This window comes from Peromyscus californicus, unplaced genomic scaffold (assembly GCF_007827085.1).
Source record: "Peromyscus californicus insignis strain IS unplaced genomic scaffold, ASM782708v3 Scaffold_11__1_contigs__length_118956290, whole genome shotgun sequence".
NCBI lineage: Eukaryota > Metazoa > Chordata > Mammalia > Rodentia > Cricetidae > Peromyscus > Peromyscus californicus.
In genome coordinates this window covers 62,861,621-62,882,830 of record NW_026294402.1, presented here as the reverse complement: position 1 = coordinate 62,882,830, position 21,210 = coordinate 62,861,621, and the positions used below count along the sequence as shown (strand labels likewise).

Here is a 21,210-nt window from a genome sequence, read left to right as displayed (position 1 = left end):
CCACAAACCATGGAGATTCCTTCAAAGACTCATGATCGCGGACTTGAAAAACCACCCGTGAGATCTTAAGTCCTAGACCCTTCCCATCTCACAACATGAAGAGCAGCATTTACCTCGAATAAGTCGGAACCCTCAGATTCCTGCCTGTCATATGGACGAATGATGCCATCTTCATGGATCAGGCGAGGTGGGCGCAGGCTGCACACCTCCTCAGTCGATTCTGCTACCCTGAATAGGGTACCACATAAGATGTGAGATTCTTTCAAAATCAGACAAATTTATGTTGGTCAAACTCACAAATAAATGAGTAAAAACTGTAATTTATAAATTACAAATTACTCATTCAAAGTGAAGAAAAAATTATTAAAGACTTGCCTGATGAACTCTAAGCATTCCTGAAAGGTCCTGGACACTTTGTACCCTTGTTATCAGTGCCTGGCATAAGGGGAGCACATTTAAAGCTCTGAATAAATGAAAACTGGGCCATAAGGCTTACGTTTTGTAGTCCTTTCCATGGCCCTTTGCCTTATAAAGCCTCCATGGCTTCCAATTAGATTCAAGAGCCTTAAGAACAGACTAAACACCCAGCCCATTCATATATACCCAGAAGCAATAGGTACACACAGCACACCCCTCCCCACCACGTGGAGACTGTTACCTCTGAATGCCTTGGAAGGTGCTGCTAGCCATATCTATGATTCCGCCAGTTGGACGAGCTACGGCACCCACGAGTCCTTTTCCAATGCCTTTAAAGAAGCCAGCAGCGCCCTCCTTCTTGGCACCTTTAGGAAACCAAATGCAAATGAATAGGCAATGATAGTTTAAGGTCAGCAAGTTCGAACTCAACCAAACCCCAAGCCAACTCAGAAGCCACGAGTATTTAGGTATCTGAGGGGGCATCACATTTCATCTTCACATGATAACATGGCTGCTCTCCAAGCCTCCTAAGCAGATTCCTGGGCCAAAGCCAGCCCTGCTGCAACAGTTGCTAAGGGTGAGCAGCAAATCCCAGAAGACCCTGAGGTCCGCGCAGAACGGAGGCACTGATCCCGCTCAGTCAACAACCATGCCTGAGAGGTCTGAGAACTTACAGAAAGCATGCATTCCATCACAACCATTAGGACATCTAAGCGGTATATTTAAAACAACTCACAACTATTAGAAACTCTGTTCACACACTGTAAAACATCCCACTATACAAATTAAGTGCTTTCTGTGTGTTAAGAACTGTACAACATCACTACAATCAATTTTCAAAAGTCTTTGTTGTCTCAGAAAGACACTCTGTGCCTACAGTTCATCACTTCCTGCTTTCCCCACCTCCTCATCGGAACCTATCCAACTTACCTCCTCTCCTCCCTGTTCCCCTTCAGACTCAGGCAATCACCTAGAATACTTCTTGTGGAGCTGCTCTTCTGCACACTGCATCCAAGGAGCATTCACTGTACTGTCTACAAGGACTGGGCTATTTTTTGCTTAGCATCATGTTTTCTAAATTCATCTATATTGTGGCATGTATTAATTACTTCTTGGTTTCTGTTAACGGCTGAACAATATTCCATTGAGCAGATATGCCACATTTTATTTAGTCATGCACTGGTGAGAGACAGTCTTTCCATGTTTTTGCTACAATGAATAATGAAGCTGTGAACGTTCACGTGTAAGATTTTATTTGAATGTCTGTTTTCAACACTTTAGGGTTCCTTGCTGATTCGTGGTCCCTCCATGTTTGACCGGGGATGGGCAGGCAGAATGTTCTCCTCTAAGTGGCTGCACTACTATGGGCTCCTAACTGCAGCCCATCAAGACCCCCGCTTCCCCCCACTCTCACTAACCTGGCTTTAGGGATCCTAACAGATGTTACGTGGGCTCTTGTTTTGATTTACAATCCACACTTCCCTGATGACTAATGAAATATACCGTTTGCACATCTTCCTCGAGGAAAAGTCTATTCAGATCCTTTGCCCATTTTAAGTTGGGTTATCTTCTTATTGTTAGCTTGCACAAGTTCTTTCTACAGTCAATACATCAATCTCTGATCAAATATAGTTTACAAAACTTTTATCCCATTTTGTGGATAATGTTGTGGATTTCTTCCTTTTATGATAATATTCTTTCAAGGCATATATATATATATATATATTTAAATTTTGGCAAGCTGTCCTTTTTATTTCCTCATGGTATTCTTCAACACATAAAAATGTAAATCTTGGTGAGTCCAACTTTTCTACCTTTTCTTTTGTGACCCACATCCTGGTGTCCTGTCTAGAAGGGCTCTGCCCAACCACAGCACTAGCTGCTGCGTCTGCTTCTAAGCACTGAGTTTTGCTCTGACACTCTGGCATTTCAACTATTCTGGGTTTATTTTTACAGTGTATATCAGGGATGGGTTACTGTTCTCCACATGCAGATGTAACTACCATCTGCTGAAGTCATTGCTAGATCACCTCAGCACCCATCTCAGGGACCTGCAAAAGCTCACTGACCTACATGCCTGCCTTCATGCCAGCATCATGCCATGTAAGCTTACTGTAGCTTCATGCTGCAATGTTTAAAACTGGGACATACAGCACTGCTGGGACATGTGAGTCCTCCAACACTGCTTTTTTAATTTTTAAGGAGACTTTAGTTATTTTAGATCTTTTGAATTACATTTAAGCTTTAGATTTAGCTCACCAATTTCTGAAAAGAAAGAAGGATTTTTGATAGAATGCACTGAAAAGCAGGTGTTTTTATCACAGAATGAATATATACAACTAATCCACATCAATTGCTACTGAGGGCCTTAGAGAATCTAGTTGTCTGTTGGCCTTGATGAGAACACCATTCAAATACATTAATAATCAGGACTAAAATATAAAATTTAGTCGGCAACCCTCTCAAACACCAAGAAGCAATAGCATGCACACACCCTTCACCTCTGTGCAGTAGGAAAGTGTTCTCTACCTACCTTCCACAGGCTTTGTTATTATTCCAGTCACCCCACCCAAAACTCCCTGCAAGAGAAAAATCCATCATCAGTCCCCTAACAAATGGAAGGTGCTTAACACTAAACCAGCCACTAGAGGTCTCCATAGACATACTACATTTGTTTTTCTGGGTTTTGTTTTGTTTTTTTAAGGCTTGAGGACTTCCTGACAGTAAACAACACACACACATATAAATGATCACTTTGATTTTGCGAATATTAAATCATAGGAAATTCACAGCAGAAAGATCCATAAAGCAGGTGGCATTAGTTTAACAGCTTCAGTGCGTCTGGGGTGGATTCCGGAAGACTCAACAGGAGACTCACACGCAGTAAGCCCTTCCCTCCTCTGGCCAGACTGTCTCCAAAATCTTTAGGCTGTCGCCCCATCTCCTCTCTTCTCTTCTGCTGATACTCTTTGTCCATTGTAATTGCTGCCAGGCCTTTCCCAACAGAACCTGTGATTCGAGATACGACTCCCGCAGCACCACCTACAGAGTGCACACCGAGAAGTCAAGTCAGTCACGGCCAGGGCCGCAGCATCCACCTGCTTTAAACAGGCACCTGCAGATCCTTCTCATATGCAAACGGAAAATTACTATGACTTTTTGCTATCAAGTGGACTAACACACTTTTTAAAGCACATTCACCCAACCTATGAACATAGAGTCCAGGAGGCCACTGTTATGTCACACCTCAGTTGAAATAAAGGAAATGTGCTTTAAGAGAGATTAATAGAAAGATGAACTCTCTCTTATTACAGATAACCACTTGCTTTCCATAAACAATGTACTTTAGAGTAATAATTACATATACATACACACATAGGTCATACTCACCTACTGTGTGTCCAAAGAGACTTCTCACCCCAATCACTAATCCTTCAGCAAATTCTTCAGGACCTTGAACAGCACCCTGATCCCAAAAAAGGTTGAGTATTAAACTTCAGTAAGTGTGAGACTTTTAACCTAGCATTACAGAGATTCCATGAAGACAAAGAATGTATAAAAATCCATAAGGACTGAGACCAAAGCATTTTTATTCTACCTCTTAAATACTGATAGATTTACACTGACTGTGCTTAAAAATAGTTTCAACCCACAAAATCTCAGCAGATTCGACAAGATGGACATTGCACAGGTGGGAACCACTGGCTTTGACTACAATATGAAGTTGGTTTCCCAGGGCAAATGTCCACCAGAGTGAAAAGCCAGCTCTGCTCACAGGACGGGTCCACAGTGTGGGGCTCTATCCCTCCCTTATTCTCTCCACATGGTCCTTCTAAAACTCTATGACTTTGGCCTTCTGGACTCTTGAAACAAAGGTGGATACGTGGGATGAGAGCCCCAACGTGGACAGCTGGTTCCTAAGACCTCACTCTGTCCTTTCCACGGCAGCAGAAGCCGTCTGTAATCTACCAATCTCCCAGACACTCACACTGAATACCCGAACCTCAGGCGCACTTCATGGCCTGGATAAACATTAGATGTGTTCATCTGAATGTAAACAATCTTTCAATGTCACCAAAAGTACTTTGAACAAAAACCGAAAACTTTTTTCAAATTATCTGAACATTATTCCCCTGACATATACAGCTGAAATACCAACACTTGTCACCAGACAGCAGGACATCTGTTTTTGTATACAGGTAGATAAACAGCAAGCCAGTACCTGGAAGGGCTCGTAGAACAGTGCTTCAACGCCTTCAGTCAGGCCCCTAATTAGTCCAAACGGGTTTCCAAGCACATCCAAGCCCAACACAAGCACATACATCTGCTTCAGGAACTACAGAAGAAAAGACAGTCAGCTGAGTCCTTCCCAGGTGCTGAAGAAACGTTAGGAAGCAACGGAAGGAGGGGACGACAGGAAGAACGGAGCTAAAGGACAGTGTGCACAACAATCACCAGCGCTCACAACCTGATACCCTGTCGTGTGTGCCTTCAATCAAACTGCTAGCAGTGGGAGACATCTGCCATTTAGCAGCCGTGTGACCTCAGGCAAGGGACTTGTTAATCCCGGCTTTCCCAGCTGCAAAATGGAAGATTACACTGACCTTGCATGGAAGATCATGCATAGCAAAGGAATATAAAATTCAATGACTGTTGGCTGTCTTCATTGTTTTATTATTGTTAAATTATATAGGCAATCATTAGTAATTAAGGCAAAATAAGGAAAATGTATACTTGTCTGAACCTACTGTCCACGGGCATTACAAGAAGAGTGATCTCCCAGCAGAGGACGGAAAGATGAATGCAGCCCTGCAGCTCCGCGGGGCAACTGTACCGGAGTGGCCTCTAATGCTGCTCCCTCCTTGCCTATACACCCAACTCACACAGTACCTGATACACAGGGAGAAGCTGGCTGAGAAGCTCTCTTACAATCCCCTAGCCTGCATTTTACATTTCCTGAAGTGGTAAAGGTATCATTGAAAAAGGAAAGGGGCCCTGGAAGAAAATATTTTAAAGTGTGTAATGGAAGGCAAGCTAGCGAAACAGAACTAGCTGTGTGCACAGGACCTGCACAACATCAAGCCAGCCAAAACCCAACAGGGATGGGCAGGGGCCCATGAAGCCCCGCCCATCACTGAGAAACTTTGGCAACTGATGGCTACAGGGAGAGGGAAGGGAGTCCATTTTCATCAGAGATATGGCCACTGAGATGCTACCCATACTCCAGGAGACGGTCCCACACCCATGCACACTGGCAGCACTAAGTGAACTCAATGGGGGGGGAGAGGGAGGGAGGAAGGATGGGAGGGAGGGTGGGAGCATGGGAGGCAAGTGGGTAAGGAGGAATTGGAAGGGAGGAAATGAGGGAGTGGATTTAATCAAAACATTATATGCATGTATGAAGTGTTCAAGAGGAAAAATTAGAATTACTTAGAATATCTGATATCCCTTCTTGATGTGGACATCTAGGCTACACTGAAAGAAATCAGTTCATTGTAAGACCCACATAAAATGATGTTTGAGCTTTTATATTGTAATGAAATAAAATCAAGTTAATCTAGAGTAAAATTCACTTTTAAAAAAGAACTGAATCAGACACTTAAGACAACCACTAAGCAATGCTGAGTATGATGGGACATGCCCGTAAACCCAGGTCTGGGGAGAGTGAGAAAGGGAGGCTGGGAAGTCAAGGACAGCCTCAGCTGTAATGCTGAAGGGCAGGCTGGACTGCAGGAGAGCATGTCTCAAACAGCCAACAACAACAGAGAAAGCCACAGAGGAGTAAGACCCAAGTCAACCACGACATTTCCGCACACACTCCACTCTCGTCCACCCACTTTATGAAGTGTGTTTACAGGCTACCGCAGCAGGAAGTTACCTGTTCACTGTAGTGTCTAACGACACTCCACATGAGCTGATCTCTCTTGTAAAACTGATAGCGGATCTCATAATAAGCAAGTCTGAGGGAGACAAGGAAGAGTTAAGGCTACTACAACAATGATATTCTGAGTAAAATGAAACTTTCAGTGGCAGCTAATTCCAGAAACATTTAATTTATAGTTGGTATCTTAATATTATGGTAACAAAATTGTTACAAAAACAGTAAGTCTCATGTAAGATTTTTATAAATAAATAAAGAGGAAAACAGTTTTAAAAAGTCAGCCACAAGGCTGGAGATGTAGCACAGTGTTAGAGTGTTTGTGTAGCACATGTGAGGCCCTGGTTTTACCCTCAGCAGGGAGTGCATGAGTGCACACACGCACGTGCACACACACACACAAAACCTTTAAATAACGATAAAATGATAAAATGACATGCTACATTTTTAAGTTTTTTCTTATTGCTTCCCAGTTTTGGTTCTTTCTTTCCTTTTCTATACAGCCCAAAACTTAAAACATTCTGTATGTCACTTTTAAACTCAACATTATGAATTGTGTATTTATATTTTTAAAATATGTATTTAATAATTTTTTTTCAAAATTTCCATAAGCGTTTGACTGTGTGTGTAGCATCCATCACACAGTAGAGTCACAGAGAACAATCCTGTTTTCAGATACACCCAAGGTTGTTATAATAAAGGGTGTTGGCAGGTACACAGTGAGGATATCTCTTTGGTTGCAATTCAGGTAATTTTATAACTGAATCTCCCCACCACACACACATCCAAAAACTACTGAGTGGTCAACAACAAAAACCCTGAAGGCATCTGTGTGTGGATATCTACATATGTGTGTATATGATATGCATGTATGTATAGACATATAAGTTTCCATTCAAATAATCAGCATTTTTAAAAGTACCCATTTCTTAATTCAGCCCTCTCTAGTATCTGTATGTATTTCTGATAATGATGGTGGCCATCTCTAAGACCTGCCGGACACTCCATTTTCTCACTGTGAGGCCTCCATACAGTCTGGCTGCTCTGTGTCTAACCCTGGGACTAGAACCATCTCCCTGCAACATCTGCCATCCTACTCCACAGCATGGTTTTAAGAAAAGTGTCTAGGGTTGTCATTTTCTTTATAGCTGGAGAGATTAAACTCAATCTTGCCTTCCAACACACATACACACACTCACACTCACACTCACACTCACACGTGCATGCACACATGTTCTACCACTGAGCTAAATCTTCAGCCCAAGTACTTAACTTTTACATAATCAAACCTATCTTGCAAGTATGTGCACAAGCATGTGGGGGCCGGAAGTCGACCTGGCATGCTATCTCAAGGTGTTGGCTGCCATTTGGGGAGGGGGGACAGGCTCTCACACTGGTCTGGAAATGACCAAGTAGACTAGACTGGCAGCACACTGGGATCCAGGTACCCTCCTGCCTCCACTCACCAGCACTGGGTCACAAGTCCACACCACCACCCCTGGATTTTGTGTGGGTTCTGGGGACTGAGCTCAGGCCTCAAACACTTCACCAGCTGAATTTTATCCCCAGCCCTTAACTATTCAAGTCTTTCACTTTGAATCTTACATTTTTCTCCTTGTTTTCTCTGAAACTTAGCACACAAGTGAGATGGAAATCATCTAAAAGGGCTTTTTCTCTCAGGTAACAGCGTATTCCAATACCACTGTGGACTATTCCACTCTAGACAGATACAGAGTGCAGATGGAACTGGCATGCACACACAACCTCCTCCTGAGAGCAACAAGGGGTTTTCATTACACTCTGCGACATATCACACTGCAATCTCACCCACTGCCACATGTTTCCAAATGGAAATTCCCAGGAGTCCACAAGGATGACCCCATCTAAGACTCCTAGCAATAATGGAGAGGATGCCTAAGCTGGCTTTCCCCTGTAATCAGATTGGAGACTATCCTAATTGTCATCATAGAACCTATATCCAATAACTGATGGAAGTAGATGCAGTGATCCACAGCTAAGCACTGGGCTAAAGTTCCTGGAGTTCAGCTGAAGGGAGGAAGGAGGGTTCAAGGTGGGGGGTCAAGATCATGATGGGGAAAACCACAGAGACAGCTGACCCAAGCTAGTGGGAGCTCACGGATTCTGGACTGACAGCTAGGAAAGCTATATGGGACCAAACTAGGCCCTCTGAATGTGGGTAACAGTTGTGTGGCTTGATCTGATTGTGGAGTCCCTGGTAGTGGGACCAGGACTTATCCCAGGTGCATGAACTGGCTCTTTGGAGCCCATTCCCTATGGTGGGATACCTTGCTCAGCCTTGATGCAGGGGGAAAGGGCTGGATCCTACCTCAACTTGGTATGCCAGATTTTGTTGACTCCCCACTGAGGAGTGGACGACAGGGGTGGAATGGGAGGCAGGTAGGTGGGGAGAAGGGGAAGGAAAGGGAACTGAGGTTGGTATGTAAAATGAAAAAAAATTTTTTTAATTAAAAAAAAATAGAACTCAGTAGTAAAACACAGTCAATTCATAATATACACTTCAGAGTAATTTAGTTTTTATGAAATATTTACAAATAACCAAAGTTATAACTTTGTCCTAAAGCCTGGAGTGTAACTAGCCACAGACCACACTCTTCAAGTCATGAGCAGGAAGACGCATCCATTCTCTCAGTTAACACCGCACTACTGGAGAGAATCAATGTCCTGAAGCACCTCGGGTATGGGTGGTTCCCAACATGCACTTTCACGAGGGTCTTACTTGAATATGAGATCATCCACGTCAGTCAGGGTGGCACCTATGCTTTTCAACAGCAGGTTCACAGAATGAATGGCAATCATTTCCTCTTTCTCTTTGTCTGATTCCTCACCTCCGGAACCCAAAGACAGACTCAAATGCAACTGAAAGAAAAACAGAATTCAATACATGGAAAACCCAAACAAAGCTGTGCAGACCCAGGGACTCGATCTCCCAGCACTACCAAAGGTGCCCCGGGGAAGTCTCCTACATCCTGTTCACATACAGTCCAACAGACACAGCGCAAGTACCTTTGATCCCTGCTGGTCTTTCCATAAAATACCAATTAGTCTGATCTAACATCAAAGTTCCATTCCTATAGTGAATAAATGCCTCTGTATCTCGATGAAGAAGACCAGAATCCTTTGCAAAATGGAATCACTGTCTAAGAGTAAAACGTGCCAACTGGCACACAAGCAATCCACCAGGCAAAACAATGGCTGAGCATCCATTTCTATCTAATTAAGGCCAATAATTTATTATAACAATCAATGATTACAACACTAATCCCACTGATAACTGATCTTCACTCGTTGGTTAGAATGAAACTATATACAATCTATTACATAAAGTGATTTTAAACTTAAAACTCTGGAAATGCCTGCTATCTCCAAACTAATACAACAGTTTGGAATACCAACTCTGCTTTATACACCATTAGCCGAACACACTGGTGAATATAATCGAACCTATGGTGCCGTGGACAGTTCCTGAGAATGCAAAGGATCATCAATATTGTAAAGCAGTACTTAATTACACAGGTTCAGCGCCTAACAGCTGACTGCATTTGTGAATTTACTAAGAAGTCGTCTTCCCCTGCACGAGCTGTAAAGAACAACGAAAGGGAGGAAGGGGATGGGTTCATAAGGTACAGTCAGGGAAGTGAAAGGTGTTCAATTTTCCACTCCCTTAGGTACAATCACACTTGGGAAGGAGCAAACACACCAGTCAACAGATAATACCTACTTCAGCGTTTTCACATGCCAGCGAGAGCACCCGCCACAGCTCTGTTTAGACAGTGGCAGTTGCTACAAAAATGCAGCCAAAACATTAAACACTGGTGGGCACTCTACGCTTAATTAAGAAACGCCGCTGTCAGCTTCTTCCCTGAGTACAGGGGTTATTAATCCAACTCCAGAGAACACGCTCCAGTGGTACCTCTGTGGGAATTAATGGCTGCACATATGTCCCAGAGGACTGTCTTAATCGTCACCATTGGTCAAATGGAACCCCAACAAATACCTGATGTAACAAATGAAGCTACACCGGTATACAGACCCTTCAGAAGTTCTGAGGCAATCACACCCGTCCTCTAATAACAAACCTTAACAGGAGATATATGGAAATGTTCGAAGAAACTCAGGATGGACATATCAGTCATGGAAGACTCCATTAACTCTGTGTTGAGAGCATCAATATCTTGCTGGATTAACTTCGTCTGAAAAAAAATTTTCAAACAGTTAATTTTTTTCTCACTATAAGGATTAGCTCAAAGGTGGCTAATTTAATTTTTTATTTTAAGTTTGGCTCAAGAAATAAAAAACTGTTACCCGTTTTCTTTCAGCTTCAGGGGCAGTTGTTGGGGTAAACAGGGCAATAACAGCTCCAAGGAAACCCTGATCAACTTTTAAGGCCATTTCCTGGATGAGAACCATAAAATACCTGTGGGGAAATATGTATAATATTTTAAGCTAGGAGTAGTAGTGTACATGTTTGAGCTCAGCACTCAGAAGGCAAGGGCAGATGGATCTCTGTGAGTTTGGGGACATCCAGGGCTACACAGTAAGACCCTGTCTCCAAAAAAAAAAAAATTCTAAACATGGTCATAACTGATTTTTTTTTCACCTAAAAGCTACAGTAAGTTCTTACTTCTTTGTGTCTTAACATTATGCTAATAAGATCAAAGTCTCCGAGGCTGAGAGTTATTAGTCTGGGGAAGCCACCACTGAAGAAATACTGCTGTATTAGCACTTCCACCCAAAGTCCCACATGGCACCCACATTTATCATGTCACAGGAGAGATGATAAATGAGAAGACACAGCACATATCACCTGAGTCTCAAAGTTCAAGGCACCTGCTTTAGAGAACACAGCTCACAGATCTGGACTTCACTACTTTATATTCTAACTCAAATTAGAGATGGAAATATGTGCAGACTACTTTAGAACATGTCTAAGCATTAAAAAAAATCTACTAGTCTCCCAATATATTCATTGGGAAAAGAATTTCTGTACAAACAACAACAAAAGGATAACAAAATGTATTTTCAAAATGGATGCTTGTTTGGAGTCCTGGATGAGAACAGTAGAACTCGACTCACTTGAACTGTAAGACTTGACTGTACTCATTGAATCTTGTGATGACACTCACATCGATGAAAGGTTTGGGCTCTAAAAACACAGGAGAAAGGAACTGAGTCATCCTTTCCACCAGTCACACTGGAAAGGATGTCGGTGGTTCTCTCACTTCTTTTTTTTTTTACCTGAATCTAAAGCAATGGATTTGGGAGGGGCCACGGGATGGAATACCACTGGGAACATGGTGCCTGGTAACTGATTGTCAACCTGGAAGCACAAAGCATTTGATCAGGTTAGGGCAAGTCAAACATAAACACTCAGCTCCAGAGACGGTAATTAAGCATCTGCACACACAGGAGGTGCCATTAGCAGCTTCGCTACATGTAAACCTTATGTGTCCCAGTGAGGCCATGCCTTCATTGAGGAGAATAAATGAAAAACCTCATAGCTGCATTGACCTTGTGCAGCACACTGGCACAGCAAGGCAGATGTCTGTTCTTTGGGATGTGAAATTCTGACTCTGTGGGCTCAAATAAAATGTAAGTAGGAAGTGAATATAAAATTAGAGAAAGTGAAAAAAGAAAAAAAATGTGACCTAAATCAAACCTGGGAGAGGTGGAGGGGCTCTAAAGGGAGGGTGGGGGAGCAAAGGAGAGGAAGGATGGAGAAGGGGACTAGTAAGAAATCACCCCCAAACACGGTTCAATAAAGCTCTGCACTTTGCCATGAAGAAGTCCATTAATTAGGGTTCTCATGACAAACAGAAAGGAATGTATATGAACAACATAATAGTGTAAGAAAACCCTTGGCAGGCCAATGGTCAAACTGACTGTCTCAATAGCATACAGTGCTTTGGACTGGTATGGTAAGCAGCAGAGTCCACAGGGTGTGTGAGAGTAGGGGAAAAAATACACATACATGCATGTGCGCACGCGCATTCACACATGCGCATGCACACACACATACAAAAACAATAATAATAAATAAAATACCAATTTACTTTTATAACTTTACTGCTGAGGACTGGTTCGGGGACCTCATGCACACTACGCCTACTTACTATTCTCAAGCTACACCCCAGAAGATAATAATTTAACACCACAAACCCCAGCTTTCTAAGAGTAAATTAAGGCAAGGTTACCTGGAGCCAGTATAACTGGGCCCTTAAGCTTCTCTGGTGAGGAGACTGCTTAAATTCAACCTGAATCCCTGCTAAGAAGTCCCGTTTAATAGGGCACCGGATAGGAAGTCGCATTTCCATTGGAACTTTGTCAAAATTGACCTGTAAGACAACAAAAGCGCTTTTGTGATGAGCTGGTGTCACCCGGGAACTTTCTAACAGCATTTAAAACTCCAATTCACTCACGGCATTGCATAAGCAGGACACATTCATCTCTCTGTCCCACAAAGGGATCTTGCTTTATTCGGTTTCCTTTGAGGTCAGGTCTCACTTTATAGCCTAGGCTGTCCTCAAACTCACAGCAACCCTCCTGTCTCAGCCTCCCAAGTTCTGACATGACATACACAAACCACCACACCCAACTGGAGGAGCTCTTCGGGTCATCTGCAGCCACGGCCTCTGCAGCGGAAGCGTTGCTTTCCTAATACTTACTAGGAAACTAGGAATTCTGAATGCTTGAAATGATAGAAACTGTACTTAAAATGCTTTATAGAAAAAAAGAATCAACAGTAATGGAGAATTCCAGGCAATACTTTTTTTTATAGGTCTAGTTTATTTTTATGTTGTGGACATGAGAGTTGCCTACATGTGTTATATGTGCCCCATGATGAGGTGCCTGTGGAGGCCAGAAGAGGGCATCAAATCCCCTAGTACTGGAGTTAATGGAGGTTGTCAGCCGCCACTGGATGATGGAAATTGAACCTCAGTCCTCCGCAAGAGCAGCCAGTGATCTTAACTGATGGGCCATCTCTCCATCCCAATTCCAGGGAATCCTTAGGCAAAACAGTTTAATAATGAAGCTGAGCTTCTTTTTGTCTAGCCTAATGGCACACACAAACACTGATAGGAGTAGGAAGAGGACATGACTGGGGGCTTGTGCAAACTCTGCCCAAGGTTGGCAAAGACAAAAACAGTCAAAACTCAGGCCTGTAGCAGAACAGTCTAGAAAGACAGGGAAGCTTCTGGAGACACTGTGCAGCAAAGAGGACTTCATGTTTTTGCTCTGTGTGACCCATGAAGAGCACACCTTTATATGTAGGTACTAACCCACATCCAACAATCATTCCCACTGGATGAAATAACACATCAAAGTTTATGTACATTTTCATCAATAAAGTACGCAATATCACAGACTGTACTCATCAAAGTGAAGGTGTTACTCAAAATGTGAGAAACTCTGTCCACAGTCATAGTATCTCCATAATCTTACTGAAAACAAGTTCCATGGAAATGATCAGCAAGCAGAACATATGATAAACATAGAGAAGAAAGCCAGAGTTAAATAGTTTCGTAACTCTGCTCTGATTAAGTATATTGACAATCTTCCTAATAAAAACAGGTTTATTCACTTTTGAGTCAGTTTCTGTACACAGGGCATTAAAGGTTTACCTACTCCTGGTACCATGACCTAAAACAGAGGACTTCCAAAACTGTAACACCACAAATCATAAAGCCATCAAACAACACTTCGGTATACCTCAAAATTGCTGTCTAGCTTAATCCAGCCACGGTCTTGTGATGCGAGATGCTTCTGATAGGACTGCTCCAGGGACATTATCTGCTTCTGACTAAACGGCTTCCACTTCTGTTTTGGCTTCATCTCCCAAACAACACCTGAACTAAAATAATTCACAAATGAAATTAATTACAAGCATATATTTTCATGAGATGGTTGCTGAATTTTGTATTTATCTGGCTATCAATTTCCTATGAAAATCACATCAATACAAGAGATGATTTTTTTTAACATTTTTTAAAGATTTATTTATTTACTATGCATACAGTGTTCTGTCTGCATGTTTGCTGCAGGCCAGAAGAGGGCGCCAGATCTCATTACAGATGGTTGTGAGCCACCATGTGGTTGCTGGGAATTGAACTCAGGACCTCTGGAAGAGCAGCCAGTGCTCTTAACCTCTGAGCCATCTCTCCAGCCCCCAAGAGATGATTTTAAACACAAGAGACTCTTTTAAAACAGCAAATTTCACCTGCCTGAAAAAATGCTCAAAGAAAAAGGTAAGGGGAAAAGATCTTTTTCATTTCAACACAGTGGCATCAACCAAGCAACTGACTGTTTCTGTTTATTTTTTTACAGGGTCACAAAGATTGTATGTTGTCAATGTCAAGGGAAGAAAAAAAAAAACCTTCCATAAAATTTTTAACTGATGGAATTTAAAATATAAAAATAACTAAACACAATTTTTTAGAAACATAAATCTACAATATTCTTCTGGAGATGTCAACATTTTACACAATTATTATTCTTTATTATCCATATCAAGTACAAATGATCAACTATTCAAGTGGATTTTTAAAAATAAAGATTTATTGTTTATTTTCGTGACTGTGTGTGTGCTCCTGTGTGCAGTGCCTAAGGAAGCCAGAAGAGGGCACCAGATCTCTAGAGCAGGTGTTAGAGGTTTTTGTGAGTCACCCAACATGGGTGCTGGGAATCTACTTTGAGTTCTTTACAAGTGTAATAAGCACTCTTAATCTCTGATCCATCTCTCCAGCCCTATATTCATACTGATTTATAACATGCATCTTACCAACCATTTCACTGTTACTTTCAAGTACTGACATTAATCTATGAGAACATTGTAACTATTTTATTTTTTATTTATTACCTGGCAGGGATTTATAAAATTCTAATAAATTCTTGTGCTGATACTTGCCTTTTAGCCTATCAGTACATTGCAGATAATCACTTGCAATGACAGATTACAAGGAAGTTCCTCAACAGGTGGATCTTGAAATGTAAACATTTCCTTTGCATATATGAAAAATGTCTGTGCTCATGATATAAAATATGTCCTCTCTACACACACAGGGATTGGAGAGCTTTTAACTTAAGACAGCACAGGGGATGCACACCAACAGACTGACATGGCCCATGATTTAAACATTAACTGTCTTACAAATGAGTTAATGACAACATACATTTTGCATAGAAGCACAATTGGCTTTCCTAATTGTCAATTAAAGTTCATATGGGAACAGTCAATTCCTTAGCAAAAGATGGTTTCCAGTTCCAGTGAGAGTGCAAGAGCAGTACTGGAGGGTAACTCTTTCCCTTCAGAAAGATTTTACTCTTGACCCAGAATTTAGCGTTCAGTGAGAGGTTTCCACTGCTAAGCCCTTCAACTGCTGTGTGGTAAGACACAGGACAAGGAACTTGTACCGTCACCAAAACATTACCGAAGTGATGGTGACTAAACCCGTGAGGCAGAGTTTGACAACATACAAGACTCAAGTATTTCCCGTAGATCTGCTGACACACAATATGAAGAACAGAAAGCATGAAAAACTTTGCATTTCAAAGTTTTATGAACTTGCCCAACTAAGATTCTGTTCCCAGTTGTAATGCATTTCAGACTTCAGCTCAGTCAAGCAGAATTCATCTTTCTCCTGCTTGAAAATATTCTGAGCTACCTACCCTTAAAAGCTAATCCGTCATTTTAGGCTCTGCAATGACTTCCCAGATGCACAGTGACTGAGTGCAAAGGAACATCAGCTGACTCCTCAAAGCCAGGGAGCCATCTGCACCGCTGGCCTTTGGTTGCTGACTAGTGTTGTTCTGAATGTCCCCAATTCCTTTTACAACTGTCCTCACCAAAACGTTCATGGCCTTTAGTAAGTTATCATCTCTGCACACATCTCTTTAGCTGCTGCAGTCAGATGGTCTCAACCAGCCCATGACTGACTACAACAGGCTTTCCTTGCTACACTTGACAGATGAGTTCCCCAGAAGCCGACTTTGGCTACAGCCTCATTCACATTTGTCTCTGTGAAAACTTGGGCTGTGGTGAGATGTTCTGTATGAAAAGTTTCTAACTTTTCCAGCCACTGTTCACCTGCAAGCATGCTTAGTATGGAAGTGTCAATGTATTCCATCTTCTTCTGGCACAGCTATAAAGGCATTACACAATAAATTAATGCTTTGTCCAAGATGATGCTCACTCTGCTATGCCCTAAAAGAGGGACATTCAAAGTCCATTCTTCTCATTTTCATATGATGGGTATCCAGTACTAAGAATAAATAAATAAGCAATATAGCAAGACAATGTTCACTGTGATCTGAATGCACAGAGCACCCGTGAGGAAGCAGCTATACATGTAAGACGATAAACAGGGCTGTGTTCCCAAAAGCTACTCACGAGCTGCACATTGTGAATTCACATAATTTCACTTCTTATAAAATATTATTTTCCCATCTTTTCAGTATTAAAAGCTTTGGTTTGAAATCGAAAGCTGTATATAGACAGGCAGTGGGTTAGATGTGACTTATAATTTGTACTTTGCTGAGGAATATATATTAAAGAATATTGTTCTTAAAGTAAATATGAATCTGTAATATATTAATTTACTTAGCTTACTGATAATCGTAATTGATAATGTTACCTATGTGTTACATAAATTCAACAGCTCTTCCTGATAAAAACCAAGAAACCTGGGAAAACTTCCTCATGGATAAGGGGTATCTAAACGGATTGTTTCATTGTGGGAAACTGTCCTCCAAATAAGTCCTTCACCAAACTCAGTGTGATAAGAGGAGACAAGTGCTTTCTTGGCAGAAAAAGAATCAGGGGAAATAACTGGTTGCAAAAGTTCTAAACAACTAACCCTACAAGACTTAGAGTCCAGAGCAGACGGCTGCTCAGGCCGCAGTGCGCTCGGCCTCTCCCCTCTGACATGCTTGCAGGCATCCTTTGGAGTGCGGCGAATCTCTACCTAACACTTCCAGCTAGATTTCTCACTTGGGGAAATGAGTTTACAAGGCTCTGACACTTCACAGGGCCACCTGTAGTTACTGGTGCCCACACACTCTCTTCCCCACACCCTCCAAGTTGGTGTGGGGCATCAGAGTGCTTATGACAAGGGACCCAGACTTTGCCACATGGACGCTACTCTACTCCAGAGTCCCTAGAATGCTGTCTTTGGTGTCGGGACCTAAACTCTCCTAGGAGTGTGCCCCTACCATGCTGTTGTCTATAAACTTTTAAGGCTCAAACAATCCATCTTAGTGTCCTTGATCTCCACATCCCAGACCTTTCAAATACATATCACAGTATATACTGCTTCCCTTAGGAACCTTATTTCTAACTTACTTGTAGTGGCCTAAAGCATGCTAATTTCCCCCAAATTCCACTGCATAAAATGAATTATTTCCACTGCAGATGCAGGTACTATTTTCAGCTTTTCACAAGGTTTTTGTAAGTCATTTTTTAAAACAAAAAAGGGAGAGAGGGAAGGAGGGAGGGAGGGAGGGAGGGAGGGAGGAAGGAAGGAAGGAAGGAAGGAAGGAAGGAAGGAAGGAAGGAAGGAAGGAAGGAAGGACGGACTTTCTTCCTGGCCAACTGACATGGGTACTGTGAAGGCACAGAAGTATCTGAGTCCTCCGTGTCTCTGGGCCTCTCAGCTGACAGTGACGAATTACTTAGTAAATACGTCACATTAAGAACAAGGATCTGTTTATACTCTCACTAACTGGGTATTATGAATCCCGGGCCTTTTAAGGATTCCCGGCATCTTATCTCCCTTTGTGTATACCTGGTGATTCCAACATATGAGACTTCCTGCTTGTTTTCATTGTTAACCAGAGAGAGCCCAAGGCTGTGGAGAGACAAAGTGACTTCGTGATCAGCCTGTTCCATTTCTTCTGCCTGGAGCGCTTTGGAAACCAAAGCAACATCATCCGTGAAAAGAAGAACCCTCTGGCGCCCATCAAGGAAGGACACCCAGTGGATCTGGATGTTGGCATCGTATGGAAACTGTCCACACTCATCCTGGAGAAAGAAAGACTGAGTTAAACCTGAATGGAATTTTCATACTTCAAACTGAATATAATAACTGGGAAGGATTAGAAAAGCTTAAAAAGAATGACTATAAGATAGAAAAATCCAGTCATCAAATTGACATAAAGCCATCATTTATATAAAAATAATAGTAATACTCACCAGGTCTGGGGATATGGCTCAGGATGACGCAGAGCTCTGCAAACAAGATCTAAACTTTTGAGCTCTAGAACCCATTTAAAAGCTAAGTGGGAAGAGTGGTTGCCTATATTCCCAGCACTTGGGAGGCAGAGGCAGAGGATTCTGGGGAAAGCTGGCTACTTAGACTAGTCACATTGAGAGACCCTATCTTGATAAAGTAGGAAAAGATTGAGGAAGACCCCAGAAATCAATTTCAGGGTTCTACATGCATAAGCACATGCACTCACACACTCATGCACGTGCCACACCCATATGAACATATAGACACACATGCACAGAACACACATACACAAAACCATCCATTTTTTTCCTATCATCGGCAGAGTAACACCTTGGCTTGAGTTCCTAGCTAGTGCTGACAGGGCAGTGAGCGGGTCACTGAGCACCCTTCACTGGCACCAGTGCTGTCTCCAAACCAGAGATGAGTTCCTGCAAGGAGGCCCCTAAGAGGTCATTGGAAGAAGTGGGGGGGACCCCTAAGTTGCAGCGGAAATCTCAGGATGTTTGAGATGCTGGAACCATGGGACATCTGTGAGAAAAGCTTCAGCTATGGAGGGGAGCTGCTTCAGAGAGAAGGGCTGTGTCTGCTGTCGGCAGCAGAGCTGGCAGGGCAGGGCTGCACAGCCCTCTGGGCCTCAGATGATTCCTCCACAAGCCCCAGATGCTGGACATGGAAATGCAGGATTTTACCTTCTCTCTGCTGGGATCCCACTTGTTTGGGTATGATCATTCCATGCTTTGCCCCCATCCCCTCCCTTTAGAATAGGAATGTTTCCTATATGGCATTGTATGTTAGAAATATGTAACTTTGTCATGATTGTCGGGGGGAGGGGGTTGTCTCAGAAGAGATTGTACTTACACTTCTGAACAGTGCTGAGGCTGAATGTAATGTACACTATTAAATGGTCATGGGGAATTGCAAAAGGGATAGAAGGCTAGCATATAAAAGTAAATGGTTGGTTGAGTGTCAAGTAGACCAGGGGTGAGCCTGTGATTATTTACACTGATTGTCAACTTGATATGATCTAGAATCACCTTGGAGACAAATCTCTGGACATATCTGTGAAGGGTTTTCTAAATAAAGCTAGTAGATGTGGGTAGATACACCCAAATGTGGACAGCACCCTCCCAGGAGTTGCAGTCCTAGACTGCATAAAAAGGAAAAACAAGCTGAGTACCAGCATTCATCTCTCTCTGCTCCCTCACTCCAGATGTCATGTGACCAGCTGCTTCACAGTCCCTGGCCTGATGGACTGCGTTCCCATGAACCACAAAGGCCCAAACAAGCCCTTTCCTCATTAAACAGACCTTGCCAGCACTTTATCATAGCAGTCAGAAAAACAACGACTACAAATGATTTGCAATATAAAGCACAAAAGTCATTTTCTACAAACATTTCCATTTGCTTTTGTTCCTGGAAGACAGCATTTCCGTATCAAACGGTACCTTTAAGAGATCATGCTCCCCAACGTTCGATGCATAGCTCCACGTGAGTTTCCTGGTGCCAGTGGGATCTGCCCAGGCAAAGAGCCGCGTTTCTTTTGGCAGCAATACTAATTCCTCCTGTGACCCACTGAAATGACCAAGAGAGGGAAGATCAGCACACCTTGGCCTTGAGAAACCACAAAGGTCTTAGGAACTCGCTTAGTTAATAAAATACAACTCAACCCCAAACAAGTGCACTAACATGGTCCATAACTAACAGTTCTGAAGCCTGGGCAGACAGAACTTGGCAGTGCAGTACCACTTCAAAGTGGAGCCAGGAAGGAACACACCAGAGGAATCCATGAAGGCAAATCTATCAAAGTCCCTCTAAAATGACTGTGAACAGTCAACATCGTACATGGCAGAACTTCATTCAGTGCCTAAGTTTAAAGTTTTTAACAAAATGCAAAAGCTTAGCAATAATATGTACCACAGAGACAAAAGGAAATAAGAATCCAACCGTTCCTACTCAAAGTATAGTCTAAGGACCAGCAGCTGGACCAACTAAACTGTAAAGTCCTGAACCTCATCAACACTAACCCAACAGGAATCTGAACAAGATCCCCAAAGGCTTTAAAGTGGATCATTAACGTGGAAGAGGCATTCGTTTATAGAATGCAAACACATCTCAGAGGGGATAAAAAGTAAACCAATTAAGTTTTGATCCTAATTTGTGCTTCTAATGTTTCTCCCTGCATTCCTATCATGAGAATTAAGAACAGTAAATACAAGAACTGGAGAGATGGCTGAGTGGTTAAGAGTACAGGTTTCTCTTCCAGAGGACCCAGTTCAATTCCCAGCACCCACATGGTGGCTCAAAACTGTCTGCAACTCTAGTCCCAGGGGATCAAATGCCCTCTTCTGGCATCCATAGGAACTGCAGTCATACAGTGTAGATATAAATGCAGGCAAAACACTCATACACATAAAATAAAGAATAAATGATATCTAAAAAAAATTAAAGAACAAGGAAAATAGAAATCTTAAGTGAATTTATACATGCATGCACACTTATTTACATGTATTGCATATTTAAAAATTTTTAGACTCCTTTTCCCAGCCCCCTCTCTTTCTCCTTCTTCCCGCTCTCTCTTTTTTCTTTTCTTTGGGTATGTGTATGTGTGTGTGTGTGTGTGTGTGTGTGTGTGTGTGTGTGTGTGTGTGT

At 42.3% G+C, this 21,210-nt stretch overlaps 1 protein-coding gene across 4 annotated transcripts in view; it reads right to left on the bottom strand.

Moving 5' to 3' along the window:
* The window catches only part of Vps13c (vacuolar protein sorting 13 homolog C), a 158,229-nt gene that overhangs the window by 13,715 nt on the left and 123,304 nt on the right, over window positions 1-21,210 (bottom strand). For all 4 annotated transcript variants that reach the window (XM_052713287.1, XM_052713296.1, XM_052713302.1 and 1 more), the window contains 16 exons: window positions 20,007-20,133; window positions 18,115-18,350; window positions 14,045-14,186; window positions 12,529-12,669; window positions 11,573-11,654; window positions 11,411-11,480; window positions 10,640-10,751; window positions 10,414-10,527; window positions 9,054-9,193; window positions 6,296-6,377; window positions 4,640-4,753; window positions 3,808-3,883; window positions 3,296-3,459; window positions 2,951-2,996; window positions 659-782; window positions 114-228 (listed from right to left, as the gene is read on the bottom strand). In XM_052713287.1, coding sequence (XP_052569247.1) covers window positions 114-228; window positions 659-782; window positions 2,951-2,996; window positions 3,296-3,459; window positions 3,808-3,883; window positions 4,640-4,753; window positions 6,296-6,377; window positions 9,054-9,193; window positions 10,414-10,527; window positions 10,640-10,751; window positions 11,411-11,480; window positions 11,573-11,654; window positions 12,529-12,669; window positions 14,045-14,186; window positions 18,115-18,350; window positions 20,007-20,133 — 1,885 coding nt within the window. The remainder of the gene's footprint in view (window positions 1-113; window positions 229-658; window positions 783-2,950; window positions 2,997-3,295; window positions 3,460-3,807; window positions 3,884-4,639; window positions 4,754-6,295; window positions 6,378-9,053; window positions 9,194-10,413; window positions 10,528-10,639; window positions 10,752-11,410; window positions 11,481-11,572; window positions 11,655-12,528; window positions 12,670-14,044; window positions 14,187-18,114; window positions 18,351-20,006; window positions 20,134-21,210) is intronic.